General features: G+C 38.1%; 1 protein-coding gene across 1 annotated transcript in view; it reads right to left on the reverse strand.

Annotated features, from left to right (window-relative positions):
- Positions 1 to 14,821, reverse strand: part of C13H12orf56 (chromosome 13 C12orf56 homolog) — a 75,166-nt gene that overhangs the window by 20,719 nt on the left and 39,626 nt on the right. Inside the window, 3 exon segments of the mRNA XM_068561960.1 lie at positions 1,124 to 1,213; positions 1,852 to 1,958; positions 8,107 to 8,251. Of these exon segments, the coding sequence (XP_068418061.1) occupies positions 1,124 to 1,213; positions 1,852 to 1,958; positions 8,107 to 8,251 (342 nt within the window).

Here is a 14,821-nt window from a genome sequence, read left to right on the forward strand (position 1 = left end):
ATCATTAACATTTATTTGTAAAGGTCTCTAATAAATAGCCTGGACAAATATTACTAAAAGTTCTTATTCTTGCCTCTGGTTTAAATGTTTCAGAGTCCATGGCTCTCATCCTTCTTCCACCTTCTAGTACAAGAAATGTAGATAAACAATTGATATGGGTAGAAAAAAATTAAGAGTTTAGTCAGACCATTGCCCAAGGGTGTAATTCATAGCCTATAAATCTCATAAAAAGGTCAAGCAGATAATATGCAAAACATGCAAACACATACTTTCTGTGGCAAAGAATGCTGTTGTGCCTCACTATACATTCTTCCATTCTTCCTTTAAATTACAGATGTCCCATTGCCATCTATAGTTTAGCTAGGCACACAGCTGTCCAACTACAGACGCATTTTGCACCCTCTTTTGCAGCTAGAAACGCCATATGCCTAAAGTTCTCACCAACAGAAAGTAAGCAAAAGTCTTATACGCCTTGCTTAAAAATGAAATTTGCTTGCCCTTTACTTCTCTTCCTGATTACCACAGGGAGTTATTAAAGCCAGCAATTTAGCCAGCTAACCACGAGGACAAAGATAGCATGATAGAAGATAGCAGAGCAACAAAAAGGAGGGAACCTAGGTCTCTGGCTGATCTTGTAGAGGAAAAGCATGGCTATTAACTCGGGACTGTTATGTAAGAAAGATGTAAATTTCTATCTTCTTTGGGCCACATATCTTGGAGTATCTTACAACAGCTTTTCCTCCAGTGTCATTCACTCCAAGGTCACACAATTACATACTAAAGGGAGCTACTATAGTTCCTGCCTTTGCAACGTGGATAAAAGAGTACTCTGGAAAATTCTAATAGAGACCCCCTCGTTTTTAACGTATGATGGTTCATTTGGTCTTTTTCAGGCAATGACAAAAGATAAACTTATGCTGACAAAATCTTTGTGCCCCCAATAATCAGAGAGAACTCAGTATGTTAATTAAACTATTCACCACAGAAGGAAGTGAGACAAAAGAGTTTAATATATTTACAAGGGGATTGAACAGAGAAGTCAAGAGAGTTGAGTTCTGGAAGACACTCATTAGAATAGTTAATGGGTTGCAACTATAAGGTCTCAATTTTTAAAAGGCCTTACTTCTTAGCTCCCAATGTGTTCAGGTGTGATGCCTCAGTTTCTGTTTCTCTGGACATCAGTCCCAGAGTCTGTATAATTTCAATGCATGCCCTAGAAAACAAAGAGAAAAAAAATCACGGAAATGGCATGATTTCATTGTAAGTTCAGAATTCCACAAAATCAGTAATGCTCAATAGAACTGCATTCAGATAGCCATGTAGAAAAAAGTATAGGAAGGAAATTCTGTATATTAAATTGCCAACATTGGTTGAGTGTCTACTCTTTGACTGCTACATAGTAAGCACTCAAAAATATTTGTTGAATGAATGAATTAATAGGTGCATGTCAGGATTAAAAGTCATTTACATATTGATTTTTGCACTTATTTTTTGCAAAGTTTTAATGATAATCACACTATTTTTAAACTACATTTAATAATTTTAACTGTTTCAAGTAGTAATTTCTGGCTCAAAATTTCAAAGGTGAAAAAGGGAATACAGTGAAAGGTGTCTTTTATTCATACACTCATTTTTTTCCCTTTTGGGACAGCCAGTATTACTAGTTTCTTGTGTAGTTTTTCTTTAACTATACAATTAGAACAAAATAAATGCTATTTTAAAAAAATCTTTGTGAAGCAAAAACTTGCAGCACTATTAATCATTAATACAGTATATATTTTGCCCAGTGCCTTCCATTTATCTTGAACATCCTAGGGAAAAAATATCTATGATTATCCAGTTGGTACTTACACCAGCTCATCAACACTTTGGCTTTCATTTTGAAGTGCATTCTTATCCCTAGACTCTGGCAAGTACTCATGAAGTTTGTTCACTAGGAAATAGAACAGGTCACTGGTCTGTGAAAGCAAACAGGAAAGAAGACGGTAATTAAGGTATCTGTTGGCAAAACTCTCAATTCTTACATAATAAAAATAAGAAGAAATGATTTGTTCTTCAATTAGGGAGAAAGTGATTTATATTCTCTCTCATTAACACTAGCATAACCCAAATTGAAAATATACTTTTACTTACAACCAGGAGACCATTGTCCTGGTGAACAGCCAGAGCTAAAACCTAGCGGGTGATGCTGAGAGATGCCTTCTAGACCCAGCTTCACCATTTATAGTGAAGATCATCCAGAAGTAGGTGTATAACCTTAGGCCAGTCATTCAGTCACCTTGGAATAATAATATTAAATGGGGGCCACTGTATTTCCTACCTTTCCAAAGTAATTTGGCCTTTGTGAGGACATAATGAAATAATAGCTAGAAAAGCACATTTAAAACTGTTTACTAATTCAGAAACAAATATACAGCACTGGTAATAGCCTATGAAGATGGTGCAGAATGATTTTAATACTTCTGTTAATACGGTGGAAATGTAGATTGCCATTTCTGCCAAAATAAACACTGACTTAAGAGTGTGGGAACCAGTTTTTTTGTGTTCCTATCCAGTCTCATGAGATAATTGAGCATGAAAATAAGCACAGGCCCATGAAATCAGGCAAGTTGGTACTAATGAGAATTGGATATAATTGCTTCTCTTTTCTATTCCTCTACTGTTCATTTTTTTCCCAGGACTTTCGTTTGCTAGTGGCAACTTAGACTCTTTGTTTAGACAGGTATATGTGTGCTCAGAAGAGGCTGAGGATGGCAAGTGGAGAGAGGGAAGGACAAAAGTAGCAGGACGTACACCTTGGCCCTCTCAGAAGTGCTGGGGTTGCAGAGTGTGGTAACTTTACACACTGACTCTGGAGCCAGGTTCTTTGAGTTCAAATACCAGCTCTGCCACTGGGTAGCAGAGATTTGGCAGATTACTTATACATTCTGTGACTTTTCATCTCTAAAATGGGATTAATAGAATCACCTCATGAGGTTGATGTTAGGATTAAGTAAGATATTATTTGTAAAGTCTGAACAGTACTCAGCATATTGTATGTGCTTAATAAATATCAGTTATTATTGTGATCTCCCACCGCTCAGTGGTTCAGGACTTTACACTTATAAAATATCTTCTGCTTCACTTATAAAATATCTACCAGCAACAACATGAAAGAGTCTCAGAAATATTATGTCAAAAGAAGCCAAACACAAAAGTGTACATAGTGTACAATTCCATGTAAGTGGAATTCTAGGACAGGCAAAACTAATCTATGACAACAGAAAGTACAATAGTTGCCTGAGGCCAGGGGTCAGAGGAAACTGACTGCCAGAGGGCACGAGGTAGCCCTAAGGGGTGAAAGAAATGTTCTCAATCTTGACTGGGGTGTTGTTTATACAGATATATACATTTGTTAAAACTCTTTACAATGCACTCAAAAATATGTGCACTTTGTTATATGTACATTGGACCCAAGTATTTCTCCAAAGAAGATATACAAATTGCCAATAAGCATGGGAAAAAATGCTCAACATCACTAATCATTAGGGAAATGCAAATCAAAACTATTAGATACCCCCAACACCCATTGGAATGGCTACTATCAAAAAATCAGTAAATAACAAGGATGTGGAAAAACTGGAGCCCTTATGCACTGTTGGTGGGAATGTAAAATGGTATAGCTGCTGTGAAAAGCAGTATGGCGGTGCCTCAAAAAATTAAAAATAGAATTACCATATGATTTAGCAATTCTGCTTCCAACTATACTCTCAAAAGAATTGAAAGCAGGGTCTCAAAGAGATACTTACACACCCATGTTCATAACAGCATTATTCACAGTAGCTAAAATGTGGAAGCAACCCAAGTGCTAATCAATGGATGAATGGATAAATAAAATGTGGTATTACATACCTGGAATATTATTCAACCTTAAAATGAAGGAAATTCTGACGTATACTATAACATCAATGAATCTGGAAGACATCATGCCAAGTGAGATAAGCCAGTCACAAAATGACAAATGCTGTATGATTCCTCTTACATGAGATATTTAGAATAGTCAAACTCATAGAAGCGCAAAGAAGAATGGTGGTTGCCAGGGGCTGGGGGGAAGGGGAAATGGGGTGTTATTGTTTAATGAATATAGTTTCAGTTTTGTAAGATGGAAAGAGTTCTGGAGAAGGATGGTGGTGATAGATATACAACATGAGTGCCTAACGCTGAACTAGACACTTAAAAATGGTTAAGATGGTTCATTTTATGTTATATGTATTTTACCATAGTTTTTAAAAACTGAAGGAAAAAAAACTTCATGAAGAAAAAAAGAAGGGTTGGGAAATAACATGTCTAGAGAACTCTTTCTTTCATTCATTGAACATGTAACTATTGATTGCAGCCATGTGGCAAGTACTATGCTAAGTAATGAGAATAACATCTTAAGCAAAACTGACAAACTGGACATGGTGTCTGTACTCCTAAAGCTTGCAGTTTAGTCAACCTGTACAAAAGTGTTCTCGTAATTTAAAATTTTTCTTGTAATGAAATTGAAGAATAAAAATTACCTAACAGAGGAAAATTATACCCCAATGAAGTTGATTTTTAAAAGAGAAAATGATATACAGTTGACCCTTGAACAACACGGGATGGGGGGTTTGGGGGGAGTTAGAAGTGCCCATCCTCTCCGCAGTCAAAAATCTGAGTATAACTTACAGTCAGCCCTCCATATCTGCAGTTCCACGCCTGTGGATTTAACTAACCGTGATCGTGTAGTACTATAGTATTTACTATTGAAAAAATCAACATATAAGTGGACCGAAGCAGTTCAAATTAATGTTGTTCAAGGGTCAACTGTATATGTTATGATTATATAATATTATATTGTTTATTATATGATTATAATAATTGTATTATTAATTATAAGAATATGCCTATAGTTATTATATTAATTTTATTATAATTTTTAAATATATATGTATAATTTCCCATCCTCTTACCCAAGAACCAAAAATTAAAGCTGCCTCTAATCTCCCCACCCCAGTGTGGGTTCTTAAGGGAGCTTCACATAAACTTGCATTCTGCAGGGAGCCCAGCACAAAGTTGGAAAAAAACACTGCTTTAGCTTAAGGCTATGATAACCATTTAAATAAAAGAGCTCCTAAAAGAAGATGAAAATGTTGAGTTTTACTAGTCATATTTGTTGACTCTGTGTAAATGAATATGAGACTAGATTTTGGTTGCAGATTAGAGAGAGAACATAAGGCTACCAGCTCTGAGGGACACAAGGTACTCCACTGAAGTAGGGGAAGACCCCAAACAGGGAGACTACCTATGTGCCTTTTATTTCCCTCTCTATTCACTTTGGCCTTTCATTTTTGACAACTAAATTAGAAGATCTTCTGTTTTAGTCCATCTAAGGACATTACATTAAAGAACGGCTGCAGAATTTTCAAGTAAGAAGCAGAACATGAATGCTTTACTCCTAGACTTCCAATCAGGTTAATTTTTCACAAGAGAATAAAATTTCAATTTACTATGAATTGATTGTGCGACCTGATATATGCAGGCATTATGTTAGGCCTTAGGGAGAATACAAAGATGAGTATGACACATGCCTGTCCTGAAGAAGCTTATAGAATACTATGGTAAATAAAAAGTATACACCAAGCAAAAGGGAGAGTGTCTGTTCTAATTCTTGAGGGTAGGGACTGTGTCTTAGTCATGGTTGCATTTCTAGTGCCTATTACCACGCCTAGCACAGAACAGGCATGCGATAAATGTTTATTGAATCGTTAAAGAGAAAGTGCTATGGGAGATGCTGTAGAACTGCATTGTCCAATACAGAAGCCGCTAGCCACATGTGGCTATTTACATTTAAATTGACTAAAACTGAATAAAACTAATGTTTCCCTTCGTTGGTCACTAGCCACGTTCAAGTGCTTAATAGCCACATGTGGCTAGGTGGCTACTTTATTGAACAGTGCAGATTATAAAATATCAAGGAAAGTTCTAAGGCACAGAACTGCCATAACAGATCAAAAAGAGGAAGGTACCAAAGTTCTCCATTGAGGAAAGGCAGAAGAACAGCATTTGAGATGAGCCTTGGAGAATGAATGGGTAGGATTTTAACAGGAGAAAATGGAAAGAGTATCCTAGAGAAAGCAATAGTAGGGGAAAACATGGAGGGGCTGGAAAGGGCAGGGTGTTCAAATCATTTCACATGGTTCAAGCTTTTACAGAAAAGAGGTGAGAGTGGTGAAGTGGTGGGCTGAGTGGGCTAGACCTGGTTTTATTCCCTTTCTCTGCATTCCTCTTGTCCTCCACAGCCGAGGCCACCTGCTTCAGGCCTGTTTTAAGCTTGGGGACGCTTAAGAACAACATTCTGGTATTCAGCATCAACACCCTTCTTCCAAGTCTAACCCTTAGGTGGGAGCTCCGTTCTCCTGCCTAGACATCTGCTTTAAATCAATCCCCTGATTGTGTCCAGGTTGTCTAAGTGGACCTCTTCTTTGGGCCTTGAGCTAAGTCCTTTGCCAGTCCTTTCCCAGCTACTGACTTTACTCTTGACTTTGTATCCTTGCTACTCCCCCCAACCCCACATTCCGTGAAGGCCCTGTTCCCAAATCCTAAACATGCAGATCTTCCGGGTGCCAAATGTTTATGTAGACATCTGGGTGTAATCCACCCACATGCTATAATGCCCTGATATTCCTCATTTTGCACATTCTCTTTGTAGAGATCACTCTCGTCCTTGGGCACTGTGCCTTCTCCCTTAGCATCTATAGCTGGATTCGTTTTCCCAGTGGCTGCCCTATGCAGATGTTGGCCCCTTCCTGATAACCCACCCTGCTAAAATAAAGGTCATGCCTGTCCAAATTTGGAATCTGTGACAAGAGGTCAGTAGTGGAGAGCCTTAAATGCCAAAGCCAAAGTGCTTGTACTTAATAAGGAGAGCCTCAAGAAGTTTTTGAGGAAGCAAAGTCCTCACAATCAGTGTTATAGATGAGTAAACACCATGTGCAGGTTGGACTGGAGAGGTTTATTTGGGTGGGAGATAATACCAATTTCTTTAGCCTTTCCATGTGGACTCTTCATAACCATATGTAAGTCATTTTGATGCCTGTCCCTGTATTTTCCATAATTCTCTGAAGTTTTTTAGTTAAAACTTGGATGGCGTATTCCTAACAGGGTCTATCTAGCTCAAGCATTTTCGATTATACAGCACTACGTCACCTTACCTGCCTCAATGTTGGGGACACTTGATACTCTATTCTCTATAGCTACTATGCCCTCTAATTAGGGTGATCAGCCATCCCAATTTGCTTGGGACTGGTCTACCTTTTGCACTAAAAGTCCCAAGTGCCATGAACTTCCTCAGTCCCAGGCAAACTGGGACAGTTTGTTATCCTAGTCTAGGTAAACGAGGATGGTTGTTCATCAGATGTGTCAAGCACTTAGAATCTAAGAAATGGCCAAGGCTGTCAGGTATGGCTGGGGAAGCTGTGCACTTCCCAACTGTGCAATAAAATGGTGGCAACTATGTATAAGACCACTAACCAGAATGAGTCTCATTAGCACAGCACCAGTACTCACCTGGGCTTCTCAATACCTTCACCTAAACCTGAGACTACAAGTCAGTCTTACAGAGTAAGTGTGTAACTTGCCAAGTGGGAGCTAGACCGCTTTGACTTCCCAGGAGTCACCTTTTAAAAAATAACAATCCTACCTTCAAAAGTAACTATTTAATTATATTTTTATTGTAGGGGAACATACACGTAAGACTTCTTGAAATGTACTTTCTCATCTCACTGTCTATACTCATACTTCTTGCATGCCGGGAGCTTCCCCTCCATCTCTCTTTTTTTGTGTCTGCTAACCCAACCCATGTGAGCTACTATCTTTTCCCTACTGCTCTCCCCTCTTCTGTCTCCCCGGCCCCAACAAGCCATATACACTGATTCCATCACAACATTTCAGGCATCAAGGTGATTGCATTAAATTTAATCAACATTTTAAAATGCAGCATCAGTATACAACATTTATTTATATTTTACTTTAAGCTTGAATATGCTGCATTTGATAAACAGGTAAAACAAGCTTTAAAGATTAAAAATAAGACAAAACACCTACTTTCCAGAAAAGCCTTTTCAGAATGAAGTTTTTCGGGGCTGCTACTTTAAGTTCTGTACTTAAACAAAGTATCTTCCTCAAAGTATTGTCTTTAAGAAAAAGTTCAGATTTAAGTTGACTGAAGTGCTTAATTTTCTCCTCAGATCTACAGAAAGAAAAGAAAACTTTCCATGGAAAAAATGATAAACAGCAGTTGAGGAATATCAACGATTATTGCTAGGTTTGTAAAACTTTGTTACTAACTGAATTTTAATATAGTTTTGTACTTCTAACTTTGTTACTTATCAGTAATGAAACTTGCTCCTCCCAAATTGAACTATTTATTAATCTCCAAACATACTTTTTTGCCATGCCCCTTTACTCAAGCTGTACATATCATGAATACTCTCATTGTTCCTGGTAAACTTCTGTCCCTCTTTCACAGTCCAGCACAGAGTTTGTTCACATACCATTTACCATAACCCACGAATCATATGTAATATTATTTGCTTAGTATTTTTTCTTTAAATCAACTCATTTTTTCTTAGAGAAGTTTTTTTATACAGAAAATTTTGTATCACTACTTCACATGGGAAAACCAGTACCATTTGCTATAAATAGCAGGTAACTGTAAAAATAGCAACAAAATTCTAAGTAGATGCTCCCTATTTGAGCCTGAAGTCTGCTCTCCCTTTGACAAAAAGGCAGATGAGCATGTGTTTGAGAGCTGCCACTGCTGGCACCAGGCCAAGAGGTTCTCCCTAATGAGGTCAGACGAGTTGGAAAAGGGAATCATTTTTTACCATGGAATTCAAAGTTATTTCATGCCATGTCAGAATACCACATGAAGTCATCTTCCATTACTGCCCCATGTGCGTTCCACACATCAGGAAAAGCTGGCTTAGCTGAAATGAGTTAACACCTTCTTCTCAGAGCTTCCCCTAATTCCACCAATGATGGGGAACCCTCTCCCATAGCACTTTTTCCATACTTCTTACACCACACTAATCCTACTTCACTCCATTGCAGTTATTTGTGTACTTGTCCTGGCCCCTCGGCTTTGCAGCAACTTGAAAACACATTATCAGGTTAGATATTGTTTCCATCTCCCACTGTGCTCAATAATAACAACCTGTACTTAATTGAGCACTGACTCTGTGGCGGAGTCTGGCCTGGGTTCTCTTCATGGACTAGCTCATTCAGCGTCACTAGGAGGGCTGAGCTGGGAATTACTATCGCATTTATAGGATGTTAGGTTAAGTAGCCTGTCCAAGCTAACACAACCAGTGATTCAGAGAAGCAGGGTGCAAAGTAACAGTAACAGAACATGTGTAGGTTGATGGAAATGTCTTAGAATTTCTGACTTAAAGTAAAAATATTTTTACCACTTATTCCACAAATCTTGATACCAGCCATTTATTCCAGTAATGCTACATGGAATCTTGGTTCTTGCCCACTCCTTCCCCCTTTATTTAAAAAAAATCTAAGATGCTCTCCTCTATGCAATCAATGAACCTCTCTTATTAACACAAAAATTAAAACTTCCTGAAAAATAGTCTCTTTTCTAGTGGAGATACTGGAGGAGATGATCGTTAAGAATTCAGTCTTAGCCATCAAAAAGACCACAAATAACAAATGTTGACAAGGATGTGGGAAAAAAGGGAACCTCTGTACACTGTTAGTGGGACTGTAAATTGGTACAGCCTCTATGGAAAACAGTATAGAGGTTTCTCAAAAAACTAAAAATAGAAGTACCATATGACCCAGCAATTCCACTCCTGGGTACTTATCTGAAAAAAATGAAAACACTAATTCGAAAAGAGACATGCACCCCAATGTTCATAGCAGCATTATTTACAATGGCCAACATATGTAAGCAACCTAAGTACCCATCAGCAGATGAATGGATAAAGAAGGTGTGGTATATATACACAATGGAATACTACTCAGCCATAAAAAAGAATGAAATTTTGCCATTTGTAACAACATGGATGGACTTGAAGGGCATTATGCTAATTGAAATAAGTCAGATAGAAAAAGGCAAATACTGTATGATATCACATATATGTGGAATCTAAAAAATACAACAAAGTAGTGAATATAACAAAAAAGAAACAGACTCAGATCTAGAAAACAAACTAGTGGTTACCAGTGAAGAGAGGGAAGGGGAGAGGGGCAAGCTGGAGGTAGGTCATTAAGAGGTACAAACTACTATATATAAAATAAATAGGGGGACTTCCCTGGTGGTGCAGTGGTTAAGAATCCACCTGCCAATGCAGAGGACATGGGTTCAAGCGCTGGTCTGGGAAGATCCCACATGCTGCAGAGCAACTAAGCCCGTGCGCCACAACTACTGAGCCTACGCTCTAGAGCCTGCGAGCCACAACTGCTGAGCCCAAGTGCCACAGCTACTGAAGCCTGCGCGCCTGGAGCCCGTGCTTCGGAACAAGAGAAGCCACCGCAATGAGAAGCCCGCACACCGCAACGAAGAGTAGCCCCTGCAACTAGAGAAAGCCCGCGCACAGCAACAAAGACCCAACGCAGCCAAAAATCAATCAATCAATCAATAAATGTATAAAAAATAAAATAAATAGGGACTTCCCTGGTGGTCCAGTGGGTAAGACTCCACATCCCAATGCAGGGGGCCTGGGCTCGATCCCTGGTCAGGGAACTAGATCCCTCACGCATGCCGCAACTAAGAGTCAGCATGCCATGACTAAGAAGTCTGCATGCTGCAACTAAAAGATCCCACGTGCCTCAACTAAGACCCGGTGCAGCCAAAATAAATAAATATTAAAAATAAAAATAAGCTACAAGGATATATTGTACAGCACAGGGAATATAGCCAATTTTTATAATAACTATAAATGGAGTATAATCATTAAAAATTGTGAATCACTATGTTGTACACCTGAAACATATAATATTGTAAATCAGCTGTACTTGAGTTAAAAAAGTGAAAGAATTCAGTGATAACACTCATGGAGGCAGAAGAACATGATTATGAGCATAGGGGCAGTGTCAGACAGGCTGATCAATATCCTAGATCTGCCCCTGTTCCTCTGAGTGACTACCATGGGCAAGTTTCTTAGTCTTTCTGTGCCTCAATTTCCTCATCTGTAAGATGAGGATGATGATAGTACCTATCCCATTGTGCTGTTTTGATACTTTCGTTACTTCATGTGCTTAGCAAACAGTAAGTGTTTAATAAATGTTATCTAAATAACAGAGGAATAAGCTTTGAGATCTTGCTTCCCTATACATCCATTTCTAACTACTGCCACATTTCATTTAAAAAATAACCATAGGGGAGGGGGAAGGGTAAGCTGGGACGAAGTGAGAGAGTGGCATGGACATATATATACTACCAAATGTAAAATAGATAGCTAGTGGGAAGCAGCCATGTAGCACAGGGAGATCAGCTCCGTGCTTTGTGACCACCTAGAGGGGTGGGATAGGGAGGGTGGAAGGGAGGCGCAAGAGGGAGGAGAAATGGGAATATATGTATATGTATAGCTGATTCACTTTGTTGTACAGCAGAAACTAACACACCATTGTGGAGCAATCATACTCCAATAAAGATGTTAAAAAAAAAAACCAAAACCATAAAATCCTTCTATTCTCTGAGAATTCCAAAAAACAGCAGAAATGTAGTTTTCACAGAGAAATGAGCTTCGAAAAGCAAAAGCCCAGAAAAAATACAATATCAGCACAATTATTTTGAAATAGATTTTCCAGTTTTTTCCGTTAGGAGTCAGCAGTTTGCTAAGATCCATGTAGAAAGGAACTGTTTTTATCTTTTGGCACCTATGATAATAGATTATAATACCAAACTATATTTTTTTTAAAAAGGCCAAAACAAATTTCATAAGAAAAAGCACACTAATCTCTTCATACTAAAAATCAATTAATATATAAATTGAGGTCTCATATACCTCATAAATTCAAGTTAGATTCAGTAGCCTATATTTCTACAGAGAAGTTATGGATAATCACAGTTTCTCTGAACATTCAGAGAATATTTGCTTTTACACAGATGACAAACTTTCTTTGACTAATTTAAATAAGAAAAAGTCCAGGCCAGAAGACTCCATTATTCAACTTAGGAATAAGAGGAAATTTTACATTAATGTTAACAGATATTCTGTATTTTCATGAGCTAGAAAACATAAATTCACCCAAATAATGTAGCCAGGAGGATTACTGATTTAATGATAACCTCTATTTTTCCTATTTTTTTTCATTTTTCCAGACATTTAATATCAGTAGTACCTTACATTTGAATAATGCTTTACAGCTGGTACGGTTTTTCATACATTATCTCAGAAGTGCTGTGTATATGTTCGCAATGGTCAGATTACAGAACTCACAACTGTGACAAAATCTAATTTGAAAACCCAAAGAATATTTACTTCTTTTAAACTGAAGGTTCCTTGTAGGCACAGACTATTTCCTATGTATCTTGTGCATATATTTGCATCCTTCATGGTGCATTAAATTACTACACTTTAAATATGTTGCCTTCAGAAATTAACTTTACAAGAAAAATGCTTTTCCTGAGTCAAGATAGTGGCAGAACTCTCCTTGCCTTCAGGGATAAATTTCAAAGTAATTCCCTGGTGGTGCAGTGGTTAAGAATCCGCCTGCCAATGCAGGGGACACAGGTTCGAGCCCTGGTCCGGGAAGATCCCACATGCCGCAGAGCAACTAAGCCTGTGCGCCACAAGTACTGAGCCTGCACTCTAGAACCCGCGAGCCACAACTACTGAAGCCTGTGCACCTAGAGCCTGTGCTCCGCAACAAGAGAAGCCACTGCAATGAGAAGCTCGTGCATCACAACAAAGAGTAGCCCCCGCTGACCGCATCTAGAGAAAGCCTGCACGCGTCAACGAAGACCCAACGCAGCCAAAAATAAAATAAATTTAAAAAACAGAAAGAAAAAAAAAGAAATCCCAGGACTTCCCTGGTGGTCCAGTGGTTAAGACTCCACACTCCCAATGCAGGGGGCCCGGGTTCCATCCCTGGTTGGGGAACTAGAGCCTGCACGCTGCAACGAAGATCCCAAGTGCCGCAACTAAGACCCGGTGCAGCCAAATTAATTAATTAATTTTAAAAAAGGAAATCCCAAACATTATGTTATTTAACCCCTACATACCTCAGAACATATCTCGAAATAACTGGAACATTTCCTTGCAAAATCATCATTATCCCACCAACAAACCTATCAATAATTCTATGGTATTGTCTAATACCCAGTCCATATTCAAATGTTCTCTCCTGTCTTAAAAATGTCTTTTTATATTTGGTTCATTAAAACCAAGATCTAAATAAGATAATTGTTATATTTGCTTGCTATGTTTCTTAGGTCTTTTAAAAAGTTTTACTACAGAAATTTTCAAACATACACAAAAATGGAGAAAGTCTTATAAGAAACCCTCACATACCCATCACTTAGCTTCAGTAATTTTCAACATTTTGCCAGTCTTGTTTTATCTATTCCCTTACACACACACACACACACACACACACACACACCTTTTAAAATTTTGAGATAAAATATACATAACCTAAAATTTACCATTTTAACCATTTTCAGGTGTACAATTCAGCGGCATTAAGTGCATTCACAATGTTGTGCAGTCATCACTACTATCCACTTACAGAACTTTTTCATCTTCCCAAACAGAAACTCTGCATCCATTAAACAATAAGTCTCCATTCCTCTCTCTCCATGGCTCCTGGTAACCTATATTCTGCTTTCTGTTTCTGTGAATTTGCCTTTTCTAGGTGCCTCATATAAGTGGAACCATATAATATTTGTCCTTTTACTACTGGCTTATTTAACAGCATAATTTCTTCAAGGTTCATCCATGTTGTCACATGCATCAGAATTTCATTCCTTCTCAAGGCTGACAGACCCACACTTTTAAGTCAGATTCCAGTTTAATTGTTTGAACAAAGATATGTCATAGGTGGTGCTATGTGTTTCATGTTACATCAAATAATGAGGCACAAAATTTTTAAGTGCCTCATTATAGCATCCCACTTAAGTGATTCTAAGCTGATCAGTGGGTTTAGTTATTTACATGATCCCTCCATTTTGAAATTCCACTTCACCTTTCTGTCTGCTGGTTCCATCCACTGAGGATCTTTGCATGAATCTATTATTTCATCATAGGTTAAAAAATGGTAACTTTCTAATTCTGTTAAACCTTCCACATTCATTAGCTGGAATTCTGTAAGATGGAATTTGCTGTCATCAACTTGGGCTACTTGGTTACCCTGAACTAATTACAGTTTATGCAGGAAAGGCAGGATAAATGCTTAATTCTTTCCATTTGTTTGCTGATTTGCAGAAAAATGAATTAGTGCCCTATTTACTTCTAATGGAGTTCAGTACATTTTTATTTCTTAACCAGGTGGGGGAAGGTAGGAGGGAGGACTTCCTCTCTATGAGGCATCATTATACACTTTGGAATTTTTATATATTCGTTATGTTTTAACCATCTCATTCATTATTTTTTCTGATTCTTGATTTGTTCCATCTTTGGCTATCAGGAGGCCCTTCATGTGGGCTCCTGTGTCCTTTAGTTTGGGCCCTGTTACTCTTTGCCTTCTGCCACAAGCTGTTTCAGACTCATTTGTATATTTCCTACCCCAGACCTAGAATCAGTCATTCTTCCAAGGAACTTTGGTTCCCTTTAATGGGGAATGAATTGTATCTTTTAAAATTAAA

Source organism: Eschrichtius robustus, chromosome 13 (genome assembly GCF_028021215.1).
Source record: "Eschrichtius robustus isolate mEscRob2 chromosome 13, mEscRob2.pri, whole genome shotgun sequence".
In the NCBI taxonomy this organism is placed as follows: Eukaryota; Metazoa; Chordata; class Mammalia; order Artiodactyla; family Eschrichtiidae; genus Eschrichtius; species Eschrichtius robustus.